Source organism: Amblyomma mixtum, chromosome 5 (genome assembly GCF_055824585.1).
Source record: "Amblyomma mixtum isolate Tamu chromosome 5, ASM5582458v1, whole genome shotgun sequence".
NCBI lineage: Eukaryota > Metazoa > Arthropoda > Arachnida > Ixodida > Ixodidae > Amblyomma > Amblyomma mixtum.
Genome location: NC_143016.1, coordinates 169,808,516 through 169,829,352, shown reverse-complemented (window position 1 = coordinate 169,829,352; position 20,837 = coordinate 169,808,516). Strand labels below are relative to the sequence as shown.

General features: G+C 49.9%; 1 protein-coding gene across 1 annotated transcript in view; it reads right to left on the bottom strand.

Annotated features, from left to right (window-relative positions):
• LOC149344657 (uncharacterized) overlaps window positions 1-20,837 on the bottom strand; it is a 118,975-nt gene that overhangs the window by 29,258 nt on the left and 68,880 nt on the right. The window contains exon 4 of the mRNA XM_089547273.1: window positions 2,352-2,495. Coding sequence (XP_089403399.1) covers window positions 2,352-2,495 — 144 coding nt within the window. The remainder of the gene's footprint in view (window positions 1-2,351; window positions 2,496-20,837) is intronic.

The window sequence follows — 20,837 nt, the reverse complement described above, 5'->3', positions numbered from 1 at the left end:
CGTGATCTTTGGCGGCACAAAATGCACAGGGCTCATTCCGCTTCAGATCACTGGCGGAAAAGAGCGATGCCGCTGAAATCTTTGAAACTCTGGACTTTTCATTATCGAATCGTGGTTTTGCATTAACGTTCTTGCTTTCCCGATGACCAACCTGCACCGCCTTCTCCCTGCTCTCAACTTCCTCTTTTAGAAATTCTTGCAGACTTGCAATGCAAAGGATATCCTCTTGCTTTGCTGCTGAACAACGCTTGTGGTAATTCATTACAAGGTCGCTTGGCAGCACTCTTAGCAACGCGGAGGCAAGCATTGCGCCGTAGCTGTCTGTTTTGACGCCAAGCGCCGTGAGAGCGGCTATGTTGCGCTGCATGTGGTCATAGAGTCGACGTAGGTCCCTTACCTCCTGCCCGCTTCGTACCGTCGGGAGGTCCAGCAGTTGGGTGAGGTGCTCCTGGATTAGCACATCTGTGCGTCCGAAGCGCTCCTTCAGGAGCTCGATGGCAGTGTTGTAATTGGCTCCTGTAGCTTGAATCCCGGCCACCGCTGATGCAGCCCTCCCAGTGAGCGCTGACTGCAAATATAAGAACTTCTCGCCGTTGGAAAGGGCATCGTTGCTGTGAATCGCTTGCTGGTACTGCTCCCAGAAGGGCTGCCACTCCGTGGCGGCGCCGCTGAATCGTTGCAGCTCGAGCTTCGGCAACCTGACCTTTGAGCCGGCAGCGCTCTGGTTACCGTCGCGAGGCGCCCGTGTAGCATCCGGTCCTGGACTGGCGTTCGCTCGCTTAGCTTCGGCATGTTGGCTGAGTTTTGCAGCGTAGGTGACGATTCTGTCGTTGTACGCGATTGTACGCGTGAAGTTTTCCTCGGCTTCTTCATCAGGCACAAGTGGCTCGATAGCAGCGTCCACCTCGGTGAGCTGCATTTGAAGGGCGCTAAGCCTCGCTGACAGTATGTTCAGAGTCTTTTCGTCAGCGTGCGCCTCTAAAGATCAATCTACCTCGGAAATCAGTTTTGTCACCTGGGACCTCAAAGCTCCTCGTTTCTTCTTCAGCCGTTCCATTTCAGTCTCGTTGTAGTGTCGGTCGTCGACGTAGAGCCAAGCTTGGCTTCAGGTGTGGCGTCTCCAGGCCTCGTTTTAGAGCGTCAGGCGTGGCTTTCCTAGGCCTCGTTCCTGGAACCGTCAGTCCAAGGTGGTTTCACCTCCAAGGATCGTTGCGGTGATGGCCCAGAATTCGTTGTCCCGCCAAGACTTGATGGCCTTGCTGTTTACGGATCGTTGCAGATTCTTAGTCCCGCGTTTCGGCACCATAAATTTGTGTAAACTTAGAGACGCGCACAAATGACGACACCATTGTTTCGAGTTATAAGCAACGACTGGTGTTTATTGCCGTAAGGCTGCTCCTTGTCGAGCGAGTATAGATTACATAGGTTGCCAGATTACAAGTCAGAAAAAGCTAGAATGTACAGTTTCTTTAATGTCAGCGTGGCAGACGCGTCAGTGTGTAAACGCGAGTGTACATGAAGCTCTGTCCGCTTTTATATCTCGGTTTTCTTACTCCTCATGCGTGCGCATGTGTTGTGTCTGGAATTGTGACGATATTTTAAATAAAGTTAGGTTTTCGGGGCTCAAAGACAATTCCATACATATGCTTAGCGGCGAAACACAAGACGAGGCAAGAAAGGCTAGGCAGGCGCTGACAAAAGGTTTTATTCTAGAAGCATACTCGAGGAATCGCAAGCGCATGCACAGACACATATCTAATCACATACATAGATACATAGATATATTTTTGATTCCTGAATAGAGAAGGCATATCGCAGAAGAAACCCGAAATGCAATAAATAAAGGGGGACACGTTCGTCAGTGATACGTCGATGGCGCGTCTTTAAGAAGACTAAATTGCTTAATTCTAGGTAAAATTGTTTGTATTCTTTGATGTTGGAGGTGGGGTTCTGACGGTTTTAATCCTCAGGGTAGCATCGATGCCGTAAAATCTTTTGTAATTTATGGTTGTGTCTGTGATAAGCCTGATATATTTTTCAATTATATATGCTTCCGGGTATAGGTTTGATACGTGGCTGGGCATTGACTTTGATTTGCACAAGTATGCTGGAGGAATAAAACCTTCAGATGTCGCCAGCTCTTGTCCCATATTTCTTCCCTAGTCATGTTATCTCCCGCTAAGTCTCTTTGTTAATTCGAATATCAACTAACACAAAGCTATTTTCTGCTCAGAAACGATCGTGTGTTGCCTATTCCAAGCGTCGAGGAAAAGCCTTAGGCTACAAGGTACACCGGATAATGATATACTCACTGGTTAATGAGGAAAAAAACCTTGGATTTTCATTCTTACCATGCAAGGCGCCTAAGCAAAAGGTCATCAACTCCATGCGGGTGACGAAGGCTGAAGCAATCACGCTCTTCCACAGAAAAACGCTTCCGATCAGTGCAATTTCGAAGACACTTAGGAAGCGCTGTAAAAGTGTCATGACAAGACCTGAAACAAAAAAGAGTAATATGCTTAATATCCACTGAAGATTTTTGAAGTGGTGTGGTGTGGTATGGTATGGTATGGTATGGTATGGTATGGTATGGTATGGTACGGTATGGTATGGTATGGTATTGTCACGTTGTAGTGACGGCAGTCCAGCGGTCGGGAACACACCAACAAGACTTGGAAACGAAGCTCTTTATTTGGGCTGACTTGCGCCCGCAAAAGAACTGAATCACTCGGCGGCGGCGTAAGCAACAAACGTGCTCGTCAGTCGTCGAACTACGAATGTCCGCCGCTCGCGGCATCGCTCAATTTAAAGCCGGCAAGGAAACTTCCAGATGACAGGACAAGATCATCTACAGTAATCTGGAAAATCCTAGATGCAGCCTTTCATGGCTGCGATCTATCCAGATTAGTCTGGTCGCTTCTCGCGTCACGAACAAAAGTGATAACAACCCTTTCCTGCAGCCTTGAGCGTGAACGAACAAACACTACAATGATACGTGGCATTACCCCCCTTCCAAAGAAGCATCGTCTCGATGCTCTAAAATGAAAATAAACACGGAGAATGCTTCGAGAACTTAGAGTCATTTAACGTTCCTAATAAGGTGTAAGGGCAGCGGTAAAAGCTTCAAGTCTGGCGGTGTCGTCGTCGTCGTCGCTGATGTCGTAGTTCTTTGTCGTCGTATTTGTCGTCGTAGTCGTGGGAATCGTCGTAGTCGTAGGGATCGTCGTCGCCGTAGGGATCGTCCTCGTCGTAGGGATCGTCCTCGTCGTAGGGATCGTCCTCGTCGTAGGGATCGTCCTCGTCGTAGGGATCGTCCTCGTCGTAGGGATCGCCGTCGTCGTAGGGGTCGTCGTCGTAGGGGTCGTCGTAGTTGAGGCATAGTCTTGTGCTTTCGTTGATAGAGGATCTTAGTTCTTGCGGTCATCAGCAACCTTACCTCCAGAGGTTGCTTCATTCAGTTTAACCTTCGGGGCCTGGGGGAGCGTCCGCGCACTGCGTAGCCTCGGCTAAGAGATACCAAGCGCGGTGACGATGGCGACGGGGAACGTGGTTGGCGGTTGGGCGGTGAGCATTCTTCCCGACGCAAAAGCTCCTCGATTTCGGCTGGTCGCTGGCCGTGTCGGGGTCGTGGGGCGTCGTAAGAAAACCTTCGGATGCCCATTCTTCTGTATGGGCAGTACCGGAGAATGTGACCGGCGTCTCGGTAGTGGAAGCATAGTGGGCGGCGCTGGTCGGGTGTTCTCCACTCGTCGCATTTCCTCGGCCGGGTGCGACGCTCGTAGGACGGGCGAGTTGGGCCGAGTAGGCGGCGCTCCAGCGCAGCTGGCTAAGGGCGATAGGGGCTTGGGTCCCGTCGTCGAGGTACAGGACGGCGCACTGCTGCGGAGTAAGCCATGGCTGGAGGCTCCAGAGGCTGCGTGGGTGTCGGCGTCACACCCAAGGCCTGTTGAACCTCGTCCCGGATGACGTCAGTGAGCGATGAAAGTTGCGGCTGCGTTCCCGTTGGCAGCAATCGTTGGAGCTCTTCTCGCACAACTTGACGGATAACCTCCCGCAAGTTATCGTTGTTAACGGTGTCCAGGCAGTTTGCTGAGAAGACGCGCTGCTGGCGGTCATATTGGCGGGCTCGGGCGTCAAGGGTTTTTTCCATTGTGGATGCCTCTTCTACGAATTCTGTGACGGTTTTCGGTGGGTTGCGGACGAGGCCGGCAAAGAGTTGCTCTTTAACTCCTCGCATAAGCAACTTCACCTTCTCTTCTTCCTTCATGTTCATGTCGGCACGCCGGAAGTGACGCTTCATCTCCTCAGTATACACTGCAACTGTCTCGTTTGGGTGTTGTATGCGAGACTGTAGCAGCTGCTGGGCTCTCTCCTTTCGCACGACGTTTGTGAAGGTCTTCAGAAGCTGTTCCTTGAAGGTTTCCCAGTTGGCAAGGCTGGCTTCCTCATTCTCGAACCAGACTCTTGCTGGTCCCTCCAGGGCGAAGAAGACGTACCTAAATTTCATGGCATCGTCCCAGTTGTTGAAGACAGCCACACGGTCGAACTGCTCCAGCCATTCCTCGGGGTCGGCGCCAGGCGAAGCGTCGAAGGTTGGTGGCACCCGGGGCTGCTGCAGAATGATTGGAGTGGTCGTCTGGGGCAAGGTCATGATGGACGTTGGTACTTGCTTTCGCTTCCGGGTAGGGTCCGGCAGGGTCCCGAACTCAGGTGCGTCCCCTTGCAGGCGTCGGCTTGCGCGGTGGACTGGACTCAGGTCCTGCGGTAGATGACTCAGAGGGCTGGCGTCACGACTTGTTGGGGGTGTCCGGAACATGAAAGGCTACCCAGCACCTCCACCAGATGTCACGTTGTAGTGACGGCAGTCCAGCGGTCGGGAACACACCAACAAGACTTGGAAACGAAGCTCTTTATTTGGGCTGACTTGCGCCCGCAAAAGAACTGAATCACTCGGCGGCGGCGTAGAAAGAGAAGTTTATTTTTTCTGTTTTAACATAAAAAATACAAAACAAAACAGATGAACTTAATTCTCTGATCAGTCAAGCACATGCGCAGTGACGCAGCACTGAGCACGTCAGTAATGCAGTAAAAATGCCGATACTCGACCGCCGCGCAGGACGATAAAGTATGTCGACCATTTGCGCAAGAACTCGGCCTCGCTCATTGACAGAGCGTCCATGCATGCTTGTTCAAAGAGGCGCGTGCGCAGGCGCTGCAACATTGGGAACATTGTTCTTTGCGGACGCCCATTTAAGGATGCCACTCCACGCTGCCGCCACAAAACGAACATGCCGACACACAAGAGCATATTTGTGAACAGTTCGCGTGAACTACTGCGCGCTTCGAGGCGGGTTAAAAACATGCGTGACACTAATGTCCAAAAGGTGCGCGCAACTACACACTCAAACATTGCGTGCTGCAAAGTTTCAAGCAGACCGCACTGCGGGCATCGGGCGGAGGGCGCCACGCCCCACGCCGCAAGGCGGTCTCTTGTGGGCAGGACCCGCCAGCCTCGCAGCCAGCCGAAGTCCCTGACATCTGCAGGAAGCGTAGCTGATGTCAGTTGGCGCCAGCGTGCCCGTCTCGTTTTCTGGAGTTGTTCGCGGGTCAGCGCAGCGACCGTTAGTGCTTCACACATTCTCGAGGGCGGGGTTTCATCAACATCCAGATCGGGCACGCTGGCAGTCAACGACGTCAGTGTGCGACGCACATTAACGAAAAATGCCGGCGGCTGCTCGGCTGTAGGGCCAACCACGTGTTGTGAAAAAAAACACGTTACGCGCTGTACCCAGAAAGTATGTGAGGAGTGTTCTCCCGGGATAGTCTGGGTTGCGTACAAGATCTCGTACTCCTCGCAAGGCGAGCACATTGCACATGGTGCGGATACAAGGTATACCAAACCCACCCATGTACGATGGAAGGCGCATGAACATTCGTGACACAAGTTCGGTTTTGCCCGCCCAAACGAAAGAGCCACAGGCCGAGGTTAGCCTGCGCGCAAACGTGCGCGGTGGGTTTGCGACGCGGGCGACAAAAAAACATGCGGCTAGGATTGTGGACATAACTATATAGCAGCGCTCTGCCATTGAAAGGCGGAAAGTTGACGCCACCGAGAGGCGTTTCTCAGCGTTCGTGCGGAGGTTAGTCCAGGTTTCGCGGGCTACTTCTCCGCTGGCGAGGAATACTACTCCCAGGACTTTCACTCCCTGCACCCACTCCACCTCGCCCGCAAGGTTCGGTGTGAAGGTGCCAAACCTTAGTGCCTTGCTTTTTTCCCTGTTCAATAGGGCCCCAGATATCTCGCTGTACTCGAGAAACAGCCGCGAAAAAGCGGCGTAGCTATCCTCGTCCTTGAGGAAAAGCGACACGTCATCGGCGTAGGCCGATACCTTGATTTGGCCCTGGCCAGGCAGAGGGAAGCCACGTATGGATGGGCTGTTGTTAATGCGCCGGATGAGTGGATCCAGGCACAACACGAAGAATGTTGGGGAGAGAGGGCATCCTTGCCTTATGCCCCTGGTGACTGAGAAGGGAGCGCTCTGGTGGCCGTTTACGGAGAGACGAGCGTTCAGGTCTGCGTAAAGTAAGCGCAGCCTGCTGACAATTTGCGGAGGGAATCCGAAAGCTTCAAGGACTCCGAACAGATACGAGTGTTCCACCCGATCGAATGCTTTCGCCTGGTCTAGTGAAACAAAGCACCCGCTGAAGCCCGTCCTGCTGGCAAATGTGAACAGGTCTCTAGTGAGTGCCAATGCATCAAACACAGAGCGGTCAGGGACGCTGCTGGTTTGAGCCCGGTGGATTAGGTGAGGTAGGATCGTCCGCATTCTTGTGTTCAGTAAAGATGTGACTATTTTGTAATCTGCGTTTAAGAGGCTTATGGGCCGCCATGCTTGCGGGTCGGAGGGGTCACCGCCCGCTTTCGGAATGAGTATGATGCGACATTCGCGGAAAGAGTTTGGACGTAAACCATCCGCGAGGAAGCCGTTGACCATCTTCAGGAGCGCTCCTTGGATCTCGTAAAAAAGTTTGAATAAAAACTTGTTGGAATGCCGTCTGGACCGGGGGCAGAGGCTGCATTCATACTCTGCAGGATGGCGTGCAGCTCTTGGCTTGTGGCTGGTGCGCAAAGGTTTTCATGCAACTCTTCAGCTACTCGTGGCAAGTTTCCAAAAAAACTTTGTAGAAGCCCGTCATAACCATCTTGAAGATGTAGCCAACTGTCCGTAGAAAACAAGTTCGAAAAGTGGCTTGCGAAGATCGTGCAGATATCGGCCGTGGTTTTGCTTTGGGTGCCGTCTGGGAGTGTCACGAAAGGCACAGTAGCGGGAGCGAATTCCTCTGCCGTGCCTGCGCGTACGTGTCGTAGCACAGCCGGGTCTGATATCGGCCGCCCGAGCTGGTGTGCACGACTAGCTGCCCGTGATGACTGGCAGAGCAACACGTGGTAACGTGCTTTAAGTAGACTCAGGTAATCGCTGATGGGAAAGGTTAAGGGTGCTCCCCTTTGCACTATACGGATGCGCTTGAGGGTGTCATTCAGTGCATGAGTTACCCGGCGTCTGCGGTCTTGACCGGCCGCCACCAGAGTTGCCTGCCAACGAGCCTTAAGTGTGTCCCATGAATCAGTCGCAACGAAGCTCTTGCACGATGCTGCCAACGCCGTACGCAGCGACGCCACGCTTTCCGGGTCCGCCAGTAGGCTCGTGTCCATGCGCCACGTAACAGTACGTGGGGTGTCCTCACCAAAGTCGAGCCTCACTGACAAGGGGTGGTGATCGGAAATCACCGCCGTGCCTGCAGGGAACGCGAGAACTTCGCAGCTAACGACAAAAGAAGCGAGCTCTGGTGGAAAATAGAATTTGTCTATCCGACTCGCTGACTGTGCTCTCTCAAAGGTCGCTCCAAAGGCATCCCCGTGAAGCTGCACCCACGCGTCAGACAAGCGGAACTGAGTCACGAGATCGCGGAGCGCGGGGGCACCGCAATAACGGCGACCGTGACCCTGTCCGCGGACGTCACGGTCGATGTTAAGTACACAATTGAAGTCACCGACGATGAAAGTGGGGTAGGGATCAAGGAGGAATGAGTCGAGGCGCTCAAAAAAATCAGAACTACTAGTCCGCCGTGCTGGCGCATATACAACCAACGCACGTACCCGCCGCTGGTTTAGTGTGAAGTCGACTGCAAGAGTGCGGCCGTCCAGCCCGAAAGTGCAATGAGCACCCGCGCGCAGGCAGGGGTTTACAAAAACGACACCAACACCGCACATATGAAAATCAGTCAACGAACAATAAGCAAAAACAGAAAACCGGGTGGTGAAATTCAGCACATCAAGTGAAGTACGGAAGTTGCATTCCTGTAAAAACAGGATATCGACGCCCCTAGCCCTGGCAAAGTGCATCACCTCTCTCTGTCTATCTACGGATTGAAATCCCCGAACATTCAGGGAGAGGAGATGCACAACCGCCATGACTGCCAAGAGCACCGACGGCATAGCATACAACCTAAAGAGCGCTGCCAAGGGCGGCGCTTGGCGCGCGCGGCACTTTTTTGCTAGAACGTTCGTTAACAGTCCCTTCGGATTCCGATGATTGGGGGTGGGCACGTTTGAAGTCTGGTCGGGAAAAGTCCATGTTTTCGGGGTCGTCGGCGCTTGTGGCCTCGCTCACCGGTTGCTGCGTGGTCTTGGCGACGCTCGCAGCTGAAGCCGATGCCGACGCCAGGGTCGCCGATGGGAGGGTGTGGCTGGCTGGTGACGGGAAGCGCGCGTCTTCCGCACCTCCAGGAGTCGTCGTTCCTGACACCTGGCCGCACGTCAAGTCGCCTGTCAGGCGAAGCGGCGTGACTTTGTCCGGTACGTCCACCAGGTCGCCCGACGCCACGCTCGACTCATCGCCGCTGCTGCTCTCGGTGTTGAAGGAAGCTGTGCGGGGTAGCGGCGGCAAGGGTTCCGCGAAAACAGCACCGAACGGCTCCACCTCGTTTGAAGGCGTCCCCTCGAGCTGCTCCTTCACGGGCACCTCCGTCGCGGGGGTGGGCTCGGGCTCCCTCGGGCTGCTGGTCGTAGGGTCCGCGTCGGCAACAGGCGTCCGGACAGTTGGTGTGCTCCGCGTTTCTGCGACCACGTTGTCCTTGCTCGGTTCCTTTCTCGAGGCGGCGGCCGCCGCATAGGACCGTGGTCGCAGGCAGTCCGCTGTGGCGTGGCTTCCACCGCAGCGCCTGCAAGCCGCTCCGCATCCGGCCGTGTCGTGGCCGAACACCTCGCAGCGAGCGCACCGCGGCGTTCGACACGCCGCGCCGATGTGGCCGTCCTGCCCGCAGCGGGAACACACCTTCCGGACGCCTCGGTAGTCAAACATGACGCGGTGGCCCTGGACGGTCAAGAAGTTCGGCACCGCCTGCTTCATCTCGATCCGGACCACGCGCGTCCCGTTGCCGACGTGACGACGGCCCTTGAGGACGGGATGGGTGATGTCAAGCACCTTGCCGTAGGAGCTCAGTGCCGCCGCCAACGCCGCGTCTCCCACGAACAGCGGCACACGAAAAGCCGTCACGTGGACCACGGCAGGACCCACGCAGGCTACTGGGACGGAAGTGCCGTTCACGTTGAAGGCGCCTTCCACGAGCATCTTCTCCGCCGCCGCAGCCGAGGCCATGGCGACGCAGAACTTCATGCCTCCATGGTGCTGGAGGCTCTCTAGCCCTTTCGGGCCGACAACCAACTCGATGCCGTCGACGATGTCGTCAGCTGTCGCGTCGGAAGTAACTGTAAATGAAAAACAGTGCGCCTTTGGGGGCGGCGCACGGAACACGGGAGGGGCAGCAGGTCCCGGGCCTCCCATGACGTCACGGGTGGCCGGCTGGGCTGCTGCTTGCACGAACTTGAAGAAGGATGGATAACTGGGCGAGTTTGTACTGATACATCGTGGGAGGGAACAGCGCGAAACAAAACGACGGACAAAGGAAGAGGCACAAAGACGAGCGCTGACTCGAAACTGAATTTTTTATTGAAAAAACGAAAACATATATACATCACACTCACGTGAACAAACAGAGCAACTACCATTGGTCTAGTGGAATCAAGACCATCAAACGCACAATATGGCACGTGGTGAACTCTGAACAAAAGCACCCCTGAATCCCGAAATGAAGCAAGTCATGAATTATCTAAAAACGATACTTCTTTGTTAACTAATTCTAAAGAAGGCTGGCTGATACACTGTGATTCCTTCTTTCGTATGAAATAAGCTTCCATAATCTCCCTTGTCAATTTATCCCGGTGTCTAAACAAAATTTTAGTTTTTGTGACCAAAGGGTGGCTACTTTTTCTGTTTTTTATCATTTTCCTTCCCACACTCGCGGCAATGATCTTTCAGATGAGAGTATCTGGTGTCTGATAGTGAATTAAGATGTTCCCTCAGGCGAACATTAATACATCGGCCTGTCTGACCAATGTATACTTTTTTGCACGATAGTGGAAGCTCGTAGACTACAGAGCATGCTCTGTAGTCTACGAGCTTCCACTATCGTGCAAAAAAGTATACATTGGTCAGACAGGCCGATGTATTAATGTTCGCCTGAGGGAACATCTTAATTCACTATCAGACACCAGATACTCTCATCTGAAAGATCATTGCCGCGAGTGTGGGAAGGAAAATGATAAAAAACAGAAAAAGTGCCACCCTTTGGTCACAAAAACTAAAATTTTGTTTAGACACCGGGATAAATTGACAAGGGAGATTATGGAAGCTTATTTCATACGAAAGAAGGAATCACAGTGTATCAGCCAGCCTTCTTTAGCATTAGTTAACAAAGAAGTATCGTTTTTAGATAATTCATGACTTGCTTCATTTCGGGATTCAGGGGTGCTTTTGTTCAGAGTTCACCACGTGCCATATTGTGCGTTTGATGGTCTTGATTCCACTAGACCAATGGTAGTTGCTCTGTTTGTTCACGTGAGTGTGATGTATATATGTTTTCGTTTTTTCAATAAAAAATTCAGTTTCGAGTCAGCGCTCGTCTTTGTGCCTCTTCCTTTGTCCGTCGTTTTGTTTCGCGCTGTTCCCTCCCACGATGTTGCACGAACTTCACGCAGTTTGCCCGAGCACCGGCAAAGGCACGGCGCCTGGGCGGGGGAGGCTGGTTGCGGAACCTCCGGGTCGCAGTGGATCCGGGGCCCGCCTGCACTTGTCGATGAAACTTCTCAGGAAGCCAGCGCCGAAAAAAACCTTCGCTGGGTCTGGACGAGCTCGGGCAGCAACAAGCGTGCTCGGCGGTCGTCGAACTACGAATGTCCGCCGCTCGCGGCATCGCTCAATTTAAAGCCGGCAAGGAAACTTCCAGATGACAGGACAAGATCATCTACAGTAATCTGGAAAATCCTAGATGCAGCCTTTCATGGCTGCGATCTATCCAGATTAGTCTGGTCGCTTCTCGCGTCACGAACAAAAGTGATAACAACCCTTTCCTGCAGCCTTGAGCGTGAACGAACAAACACTACAATGATACGTGGCAGTATGGTATGGTATGGTATGGTATGGTATGGTATGTGGTGTTTGAGGTCCCCAAGAGAGACTCTGTAGTGAAGGCGCCCGGAATATTTTTACGACCTGAGGTTCGTTAACATGTATTGACAGCCATTACCTTGCGTTAACAGCCATTGAGTTAACATGAATTGACAGCGCATCCATGTGGTGAGTAGCTAAACTCTAGGTGATGAAGATGCGAACGTTGCTTCGTGAATATTAAAAGATAAATAACAGCGCTATTAACCTGAAGGGCGCGCAACTAGGTACCGCTTTCCAACACGACTTTCAGCAAGAACTTGGGGGGGGGGGGGGGGGGGGGGGTATGGTCAATGAGATATTCGCGAGCTTTGCGGCCTCCAGACGGCGCCATAATGTGTGCACTGGTGCTGAGAACGAGACGAACGCCATTACCGATTAACTTCATAGGAGTCAACGAGGTGTTTTGCTTTCGATATGGAGTGAATCTGAATTTTTATTTTTGGCGTGGGGCATAAGCCTTGCATATAGAAACTTCAGTGTTGCCCTTGGGGATGACGTCGAAAGTGAACGCAGAAAACGAATGCGGAGCTAACCGCCGGTTGTCCTAAATGGCAAATAATCCAGCTGTTTGACCCTAAATCAGTTTGGTTTGGTTTTAGGGGGGTTTAACGTCCTAGAGTAGCTCAGGCTATGAGGAACACCGCATTAAGGGCTCCGGAATATTCGACCACTTGGAGTTTTTCACCGTGCACTGGCATCGCACAGTACACGAGCCTCTAGAATTTCGCCTCCATCGAAATACGACCGCCGCAGCCGGGATCGCACCAGTGTCTTTCGGGTCAGCAGCCGAGTGCCGTAGCCACTGCGCCCCAAAATAAGTGGTTTCACTAGTTGGAATGAAGGTGCATATTACAAAGAAAAACACTTGTCGGTGAAGATGAATATTACTAATGGCGCTGACTCAGCATCGACTGCCTTTCCTCCACGCGTAGACGTTATGACGACATGGGGGATTCAGTCGTGGTTAATGCTTCCCCTGTGGAAAGGGGACGAGGCGTTCGGCTGCTGAACTCGCGGAGGCGTGTCCTACTCCCAGACACGCCGGCGGCTTGTACTGTCGCGTCGAATGAACCGCGAATTGCATTACTGTGAGTCCAATATATATGTTCAAGAATGTCAGCTGCACAAGAACAAATACAGGCACGGTCCATTAACACTTCCGCTTATCGGGCTTCTCGCCACCGAAGCGAAATTCATGTGCGGCAGTATTCAGACTTAATGAAATCTCGTTCTGCTGTTACTGTTTCAGTTATCTTGTTATCGTTTCTTTTGACGAATCTTGCATCCCGAGCAGCTTTTTATTATAACAGACTGAACTCGATATCTGCCCACAAAAAGTGCTTTCAGGAAAGTTTAATCTGACAGAGCTCTAATGTGGTGCTTCCCTGCGGCCCCACTTACTTTTGTACTAGCTGAGGAGAATCCGATCGAGAAGTACGCAAGCCAATTCGAACGCCATACGTTCCAGTGTTGTGGCCTCTTGACTTGTGGTATAGGGTGTGTGCGGACGCCTGCATGTGCCTTAGACTTGTTTTAAGACTTATGTTGGTTTCCTGTACTTAGGTTGCCATGTAATTTGCCATACGAATTTTCTATGCTATCTCTGCGTGACTTAGGCGCACTCCTTTACCGATCATTGCCAACGCCGTAGAGTGTAGGTATCTCTAGCCTGAATATGTTACCTTATAATCCGGTTTCGCTTTCTTGCGTGGCTTCGTCGATACCTCCGCGGTAGTAAGTAAATCAGTGTGGGTGTCGTGCGATTTGAGTTTGATGTGTGCAGTCACTGCAAAAGCAATAGCACTAGCTATACGCGGCAGCAAGAATAAAATTGAAGCACGTGGCACTCCGGTGTAATGACCAGCCCTTGAGTGAGGGTTGTTATGCCATTCCCAATTTTGATTGCCGGAGAAGCCGCGTGCTTGAAAGCTGTTCTCTATGGATGAGCACGCCAAACAAAGATCATGGCGGATAAGGGAAAGCGGTGAAGACAAAAGACGAAGTGCTTCAAGCAGCCAGCAATCAGCGAATCACGTACACTTTAACGCAGTGCGTGTTCTTACTTTCTACCAGATCTATTGGTGGTTCAAAATTCAGAGAAGAGATTTATGCACTCGGTGAGCAAGCAGACAAATAATTAAGCTACGCCCACGGTCAGACTGCTTAGAAAATTCTTGTTACGTTAAACAAGCCGGCTTGGCCTTCCGGTAATAGTGTGACGCAGTGTGCTACCGAGACAGCGGCGCTGACAATATAAAACGCTATCGCAACAGCAAGGCACGTTTTTGTGAACTGCCGAATTCTCGGTTGTTGCAGTCTTAATGCACTCCTTACATGCGATACAGCCGAAAAAGTCTACACAATGTGCAAGCGCTGTCTCAGACACCTGTTCCACACCGCTGATTCACTGCACATTCCGTACTGTCGTTGTACTGTCAAGACCTGGCGGTCCTATTTTGTACTTGCGGGTGTTCGTCAAGAATCATCCGGCAGTGCCTATGAAAGGGCTTTTTATTTCCTGGCATTGGTGCAAAGGCAAAGGTCGGTATTACTCAATAGTCGGGAGCTTTACAGCGTGTGTAGCTCTACTGATTATGTTTAGCCGAGGTCTCTGCAAGCATCGAAACAGGGATGCGTTATCGGAATGCGGTGTTGCGGCGCTCAGTAGCAGTGGCGCTTTTCACACTTAGCTGACTGAACGGGAGACCGTTGGGTTGAAACCATTAACGGAGAACAGCCTCTGCGAGCATGAAACGGACCCGCCCTGTGTACTGTCGACATCAGACCGCGTGCCCGCCGCGTGGCGACGCGATGGAGGCTTGCACTATATCGAGTGCCTTGTGTGCATGCCGAGAACGCATAATTAGAAAATCTTTCAATACTCTGTTCACTGGTCATGAATCTGCCGCGTAACGCAACGGGGGGAGCTGCTTACATGGCCGGTGCGGCCGCTCAGTACCGCTTGCTTTCACGAGTGGACATCAGGCGGCCTGCAGGGATAGAACGTCCGCCTTTGGCATTATGTGACAGCACAAGCATCCAGTGCTGCGGGTTGAGGCATAATTTCCACAGTTTCTTCTACTTGGTGCGTACTGCATTACGTCGCCGAAGGACAGTAAATATTTGCGACGCGTCCTATCGCCGGTCAGGCTGCATGATATTCGGCTAAAATATTTTGTTCTCCTTAATTAGCGGCTGAGAACGCCGCGGTTTGGTCCAATTGGCCATGCCATGGTTGAAAATCATTTTTTGTTAGTGCCCACTTAAAATCAGCGTTTGCAATGACATTTTCGCTTAAGTGATGAGCATTCCTATCGTGGATTCCAAGAGAAGGCAAGAAGGAATGGGGGCAGCAGAAAGTTAGGTGTGCAGATGTGATTAAGAAGTTTTTGGGGGTATGGTGGCCGCAAATGGCGAAAGACAGGGTTAATTGGAGAGGCATGGGAGAGGCCTTCGCCCTGTAGTGGACGTAGTCAGGCTGCTGATGATGATGATTATGATTCCTATCGTCGACGGTACAATCAGGTGGTGGCGCATGAGCAGGAACAGCTCCATGACAGAGCTGAGAATGCAGGACAGATACGACGCTATTGCAATGTGATATTTTCAGGCGTCCCGGCATGTTTGTTCGAGTAGAATGTCTGACATCGACGTCCAGTACGACAGCAACGCGAAAAGCGTCGCCAATAGCTGCCATCTGCGCACAATTCAGCGGAGAATTTCCGATTCCGGGCTACAAACAGTCTACACAGCTGACGTAAACTACAGCAAGTGGCAGGGCGTAGCAGCTGTGCTTTTTTTCTATGATCAATTATTTCACTTTCTGGATTGCGTCACTGAAATGCGAGATGGATGTCCACAGCCTTTCCTTTCACTGTTCTAACCTGGTCTGATCCCACGTATATTACAATCCAGCCTTGTTTTTTAGACAATTGTTAGAGAACTACCAAGCTCTGGCAACCTAGAGAGAGAGAGGGAAAGGCAGGGATGTTAACCAGAAAGGATTCCGGACAAGTTTCATAGTAAGTATAAGTGTACTCTTTACGCTCCGACTGTATCACCTTTCCAAGAAATTCGTTACAATAGGGCCCCTCCGAGCAGCATTCCCAGTTGATTATTTTGTCGAAGACATCCGCTCACTAGGTGAGAAATGATACAAAAATGTTTTTAGCTTCAGAGTGAAATTATTTGGAATGTTGATTTATATATGCATTCTACACTATGTCCATCATAAGTCATTTTTTTCATATTGCACGCAGACCGCGGAGAAATGTCACAAAGATGTACCTAGGGCTGCAAATTTTTTTTGTGTATCCTCTGGCAACGGCCAGACTTGTGGAACGTATTTTTGTTAACCCAAAAAAGACAGAACTTTTGATCAGATGTAAATGGATTAATGATGCTCTCGTGAGTATGAACAGCGGGGTAGGCATTGGCAAATTGTCGGAATCTATATGGCGCGCCTCGGCACTGTCCGAAATTAAAAATCCAGCTCTGATCAGAACAGAGGATATTGAGCACTGTCAAATGATGCTCTCAAGAATAAAAGCGGGACAAAGCAGAACAAGGAGAACAGTCGGTCATTGTCCAAAGGGCATCGAGAATGGTTACGCTGCTTTATCACCTATACAATGCACGCCATTAATGGCCTTTGCTCTAAGAATATACGGCCTTCGCAATATCTGCATATATTCGTTTTTTTTTAATTTTTTCACTTGCATGCACATTGCGTATGTATATCGGATGCGATAAAGAATATTAATTCATTATTTTATATCTACACGGCACCTCAGATTGGCTGCAAGCTTACGCGTTCAAAGGCCAGTGTAACCAAGCTCATGCTATAGACAGAACTTCGATACTTTATGCAAACATTTATGTTCCGTGAGACCGATCAGCCAGACGACGCCGAAGGTATCCATATAAAAAAAAAACATACTAATTACGGATGAAAAAAAGGCGGGAGAACCTGTATGCACAATCTTTTCAAGTGGTATCCATTTCTGTCACTTCCCCACTGGCGATTTTCTAGCAATCGACTAAACTCAGAGACAGTGTCGCGAACTTGTCTGAGGAACCACGTCAGCCGCGTCTTTTCTTCCGTTGACTGAGGTTCAGACAAGGTTCTTAGTTTTGCTGCAAAAATATTACTTAGGTGGCATTGATGTTTGCACACTAATGGGACGCAATAGGGACGGAGTGTCGCTGCGTGAGTTTTCTAGTGCAAAGAACGTAGGGAGATCATGGGACGAGGAAATTCTCACCCAACAGTGCAACGACTGCAGGACCATGATAGCGCAGTTCTGATCAGACATTTCTAAATAAATAACCTGCGCGCTCTAGAAGGGCCTATATAAATAGGTGGCCCTGTTATAAAACATCCAGGAGCACACTTGTTAAAGGCTACATTTCAAGCGCAAGGATTAGAGCATGACTGTCTGTTCAACTGTGGGCCTTACTACGAAATTCATGAACGATGATACGGCGCTTTGTTATTCTGTGAGAGTGAGAAATGGGATATAATGACTACATTAAAATTCCAATTGATTCTGATTCTTTCGAAATTTACTTCCCCAATAATTTAGTTTCCATGGTAACAGTGAGACAGATATGAACGGACGAGAAGAATAAAATAAAATCGGCCAAAAGGATTGTATTATAATGCCATTGCATTCATCGTACATGCCTTTCATCTACTGCTTGGCAACCCACAAAACGAAAGCAGAAGTCATGCTTAATTCCTCCACGGAAAAAAAAAACAGAAGAAGCTAGCGAGGCGCTGGAAGTAAGCTCCAAGATGGAAGTAGAGGAATTCAATATCTGTCTGCCGAACAGGTATTCGACTTGAACCCATAGCGACGGCCTTTATGTTCAAGCAATGAACAATAATCTCACAACTATCATTGTGGAGTGGGCAGTGAGAGTAGGCGGTAGAATATTCAGACAGGGGACCGAAAAGCTCTCTCAGGAGACAAAATGTCTGATTACATACTCCAAAGCATGGAAGCGTCTAAATCCTGCAGGCAGAATAGAATTGGAAGAGATATTAATGTAATCAATAAGCACAGGGTAACTGACATAAGGAAGTGCAATATCGAGAAAATATAGCCTGCATTAAAGGACGGGGTGAGCTCACGGGCTAGTTGGTTATTCATAATAATTTTCAACAGCGCATGCTACACAAGGACACAAGACGAGGAAACACACACACGAGCGCTGAACTGCAACTTTATTTGAGAAAAGGCGCCAACCTCTACATATATACCCTCAAGGAACCGCCCACTAGGGTAAAACCTAAAATCACTGCACGTGTCAAACCACTCTTGAATATTTTTTCTTGCTTGTGGTTTGACACGTGCAGTGATTTTAGGTTTTACCCTAGTGGGCGGTTCCTTGAGGGTATATATGTAGAGGTTGGCGCCTTTTCTCAAATAAAGTTGCAGTTCAGCGCTCGTGCGTGTGTTTCCTCGTCTTGTGTCCTTGTGTAGCTTGCGCTGTTGAAAAAATTATTATTAAAGGACGGAGGTAGCTTAGAAGCGGTCCGGAGGAAACTAGGCATAGACAAAAATCAGGCGCTTACCACAGTGACAAGGAGGGCAGTGCATTAGCAAAATGAATAAAACGGTTGAACCAGCCGAATACACTAAGTTGTACATTAGCGTTCCAATCAGGACGCTAATGAGAAATACAGTTGTGCACAGCAGCTGGACATGCTGCCAGTACGAGATTGGTTTATTGGGGTTTAACGTCCCAAAGCGAGTCAAGCTATGAGGGACGCCAGTACGAGAGTAAAAGTACTGAGAAGCAAAGCATAGAGGTAAAGCAGCTGGTAAGGATCAATTAACGCAAGGTCTGTTAAAAGGCAATGAGCACATTGCACTAGAAAACCAACCTTCCTGCATATGCAAAGCCTTAGGCCTCGAGCCTACTGGAAACCTAGAAGAACGCTAACACCGCGAAGGGGACGTCAAGGACTTGACAAATTACAGACCAGTCAGCTTACTCTCCCTTGCCTGCAAGATATTTACTAGTAATCGCTAATAGAGTCAGGACAACCTCAGACTTCAATCAACCAAATGATCAGGCAGGCGTTCATAAAGAATACTCCGCAATAGACCATATTCATACTACCTGCCAGGTAATACAAAAATGCTCAAAATATAATCAACCACTATAAGCAGCCTTCATAGGTTACGAGAAAGCGTATGACTCACTCGCAACTTCAGGAGCCAGCAAAATCAGGCTCAACAAAATCAGGGTGTAGAAGAGCCTTAGCAAATTTACTAGAAGATATCTGTAACAGCTGCACAGCCACCATGTAGTCATCGATAAAGAAAGCAATAAAATTCTAATAAGGAAGGTTCTCAGCTTTCAGATTTTTTTTGTATTCTTAATCAGCCCTGAAAGTGTTTTTTTTTTCTCCGTTGCTTTTGTATTCTTAATCTCAGCTGTTTGAATTTTTTAGTTTTTCCATTTGCGCTCTGGTGTTGTTGTTGTTGTTTTTGTTCTTTTGTTTTCTATTTGTTTTTTACTCTACCTCAAGAAATGCTGTCTGTGTTCTTTGTTTTTCTGCACCCTTCATTTTGAACAAACTGTCATCAAAGTGGTTCGTGTGCCCGCCCTATGTAATACCTTCCCCGGAGGGCCTTTAAGGCATTTGAATAAATAAATAAATGAATAAATAAATAAACAACGCTCTGAAGGCAGATATGCCTGGCATCACAAAGGGGAATGCTCTACTGAAATATCAAGCAGCGACAGCATATAGCTTCTACTTCCGCCGAGGTGGCACGAGAAGGTGCAACGTTCCCACGAGCTGGGCCCACGCCTGCTGCATCTATACCAATAAGAATCGCCGTTAGAGTGCCAGATGATGCCAGTGCAGCGCACCTGGCGATATTGACCAATCAGCGTGTGAGCACTGGTGGCAGCGATACGGTGGCGGTAATGATACGCGCTATGGAGGAAGTCTATTCTGCTACTCGCAAAGCTAGCGTTCCCGTTTTTTTTTTTTCACTGCCATACCCATCTCTTGCTCACGCCACCGTTCTATAGGCACTCACCCTCACTGCGCGCCTTGCTTGATACTTTCTCGGCACCTGCACATCAGGAGAGCAAGCGGCCGGGCTAGTTGGTGAAGCATGTTAAATAGAATTCAGCGCAAAAAAAAAGAGACAACGGACAAAGAAAGAGACACAGAGACGTTCACGAGCGCTAACTACCAACTGTTTATTCATGCTGAAGTACAGGGGATATATAGGAAGGGAATGAAGAGCATGCGCGTAGAGAGGTAGAGATAATGCACATCCGTCAAGCAAACAAGTTAATCAAAAAACGAATCTAAAAAAGCACATTCAGCTGAGTGTATGTGTACCGTGTAGCGTGTAGCGTGTGTAGCGTGTATGTGTATGTGTACCGTGTATGTGTAGCGCTCGTGAACGTCTCTGTGTCTCTTTCTTCGTCCCTTGTCTGTTTTTTTTTGCGCTGAATTCTATTTAACCTGCACATGCACTGGACACGCTCTTTGCAAACATGCGCTCGTTGCCTGCCTTCCCGCTAGTCGCTAATGCCTCAGATAACACCCACCGCTCGAGATGCAAGAACCGTACTGACTAGGCTCTGAAAAGTTCAGGCGAAAACTACGTTGGTAAGATCTTAAGAACGCGAGTCAGCTCGAATGCACTGACAGTTTAGGAGTAGCACAAATTACACCACTACTTTTTTTCCCCGTCTCTCGTTTATTTTAAATCCCGGAAAAAAGAGACCGTTTGACTCGCATCAGGTTGCCAGCTTTGACAAACACGCGATTTGACGTGAAATTTTACAAATGCATGATTCTGTCTAGGTTTCCCCAGTAGCAGTCGTTCGTAACGCCTCCATATCGGATCTACTGAGCAGCTCATCTCTGAGGTAGAAATTGCCAGTATAGATTGCGTCGGTTTTTGTTTCCTGTAAAAACGCATAACAGCGTGATAGCACAGGTGCCCCCATATCTGATCCCGTCATCTTCCCGCCATCCCAGGCCTTTGCGCCTCCTTTCGACGGTTGCTGGCGCTCTGTCGACCTAGCGCAACGCACTGTTCCGTCTTTCAGTGGGGAATAACTAACTGGCGGACGACACAGAAACTTCGCGTGGATGCGTGTAGTCTTTTGGCGCTACAAGATATTTGTTTCAACCACCTGATTAACTCGTCTCCTAATGACTGCGCGCATCATCTCATGCGTCGACCAATCAGTGAGTCGTCTGCGCGTTTTTTATTTCCTCTT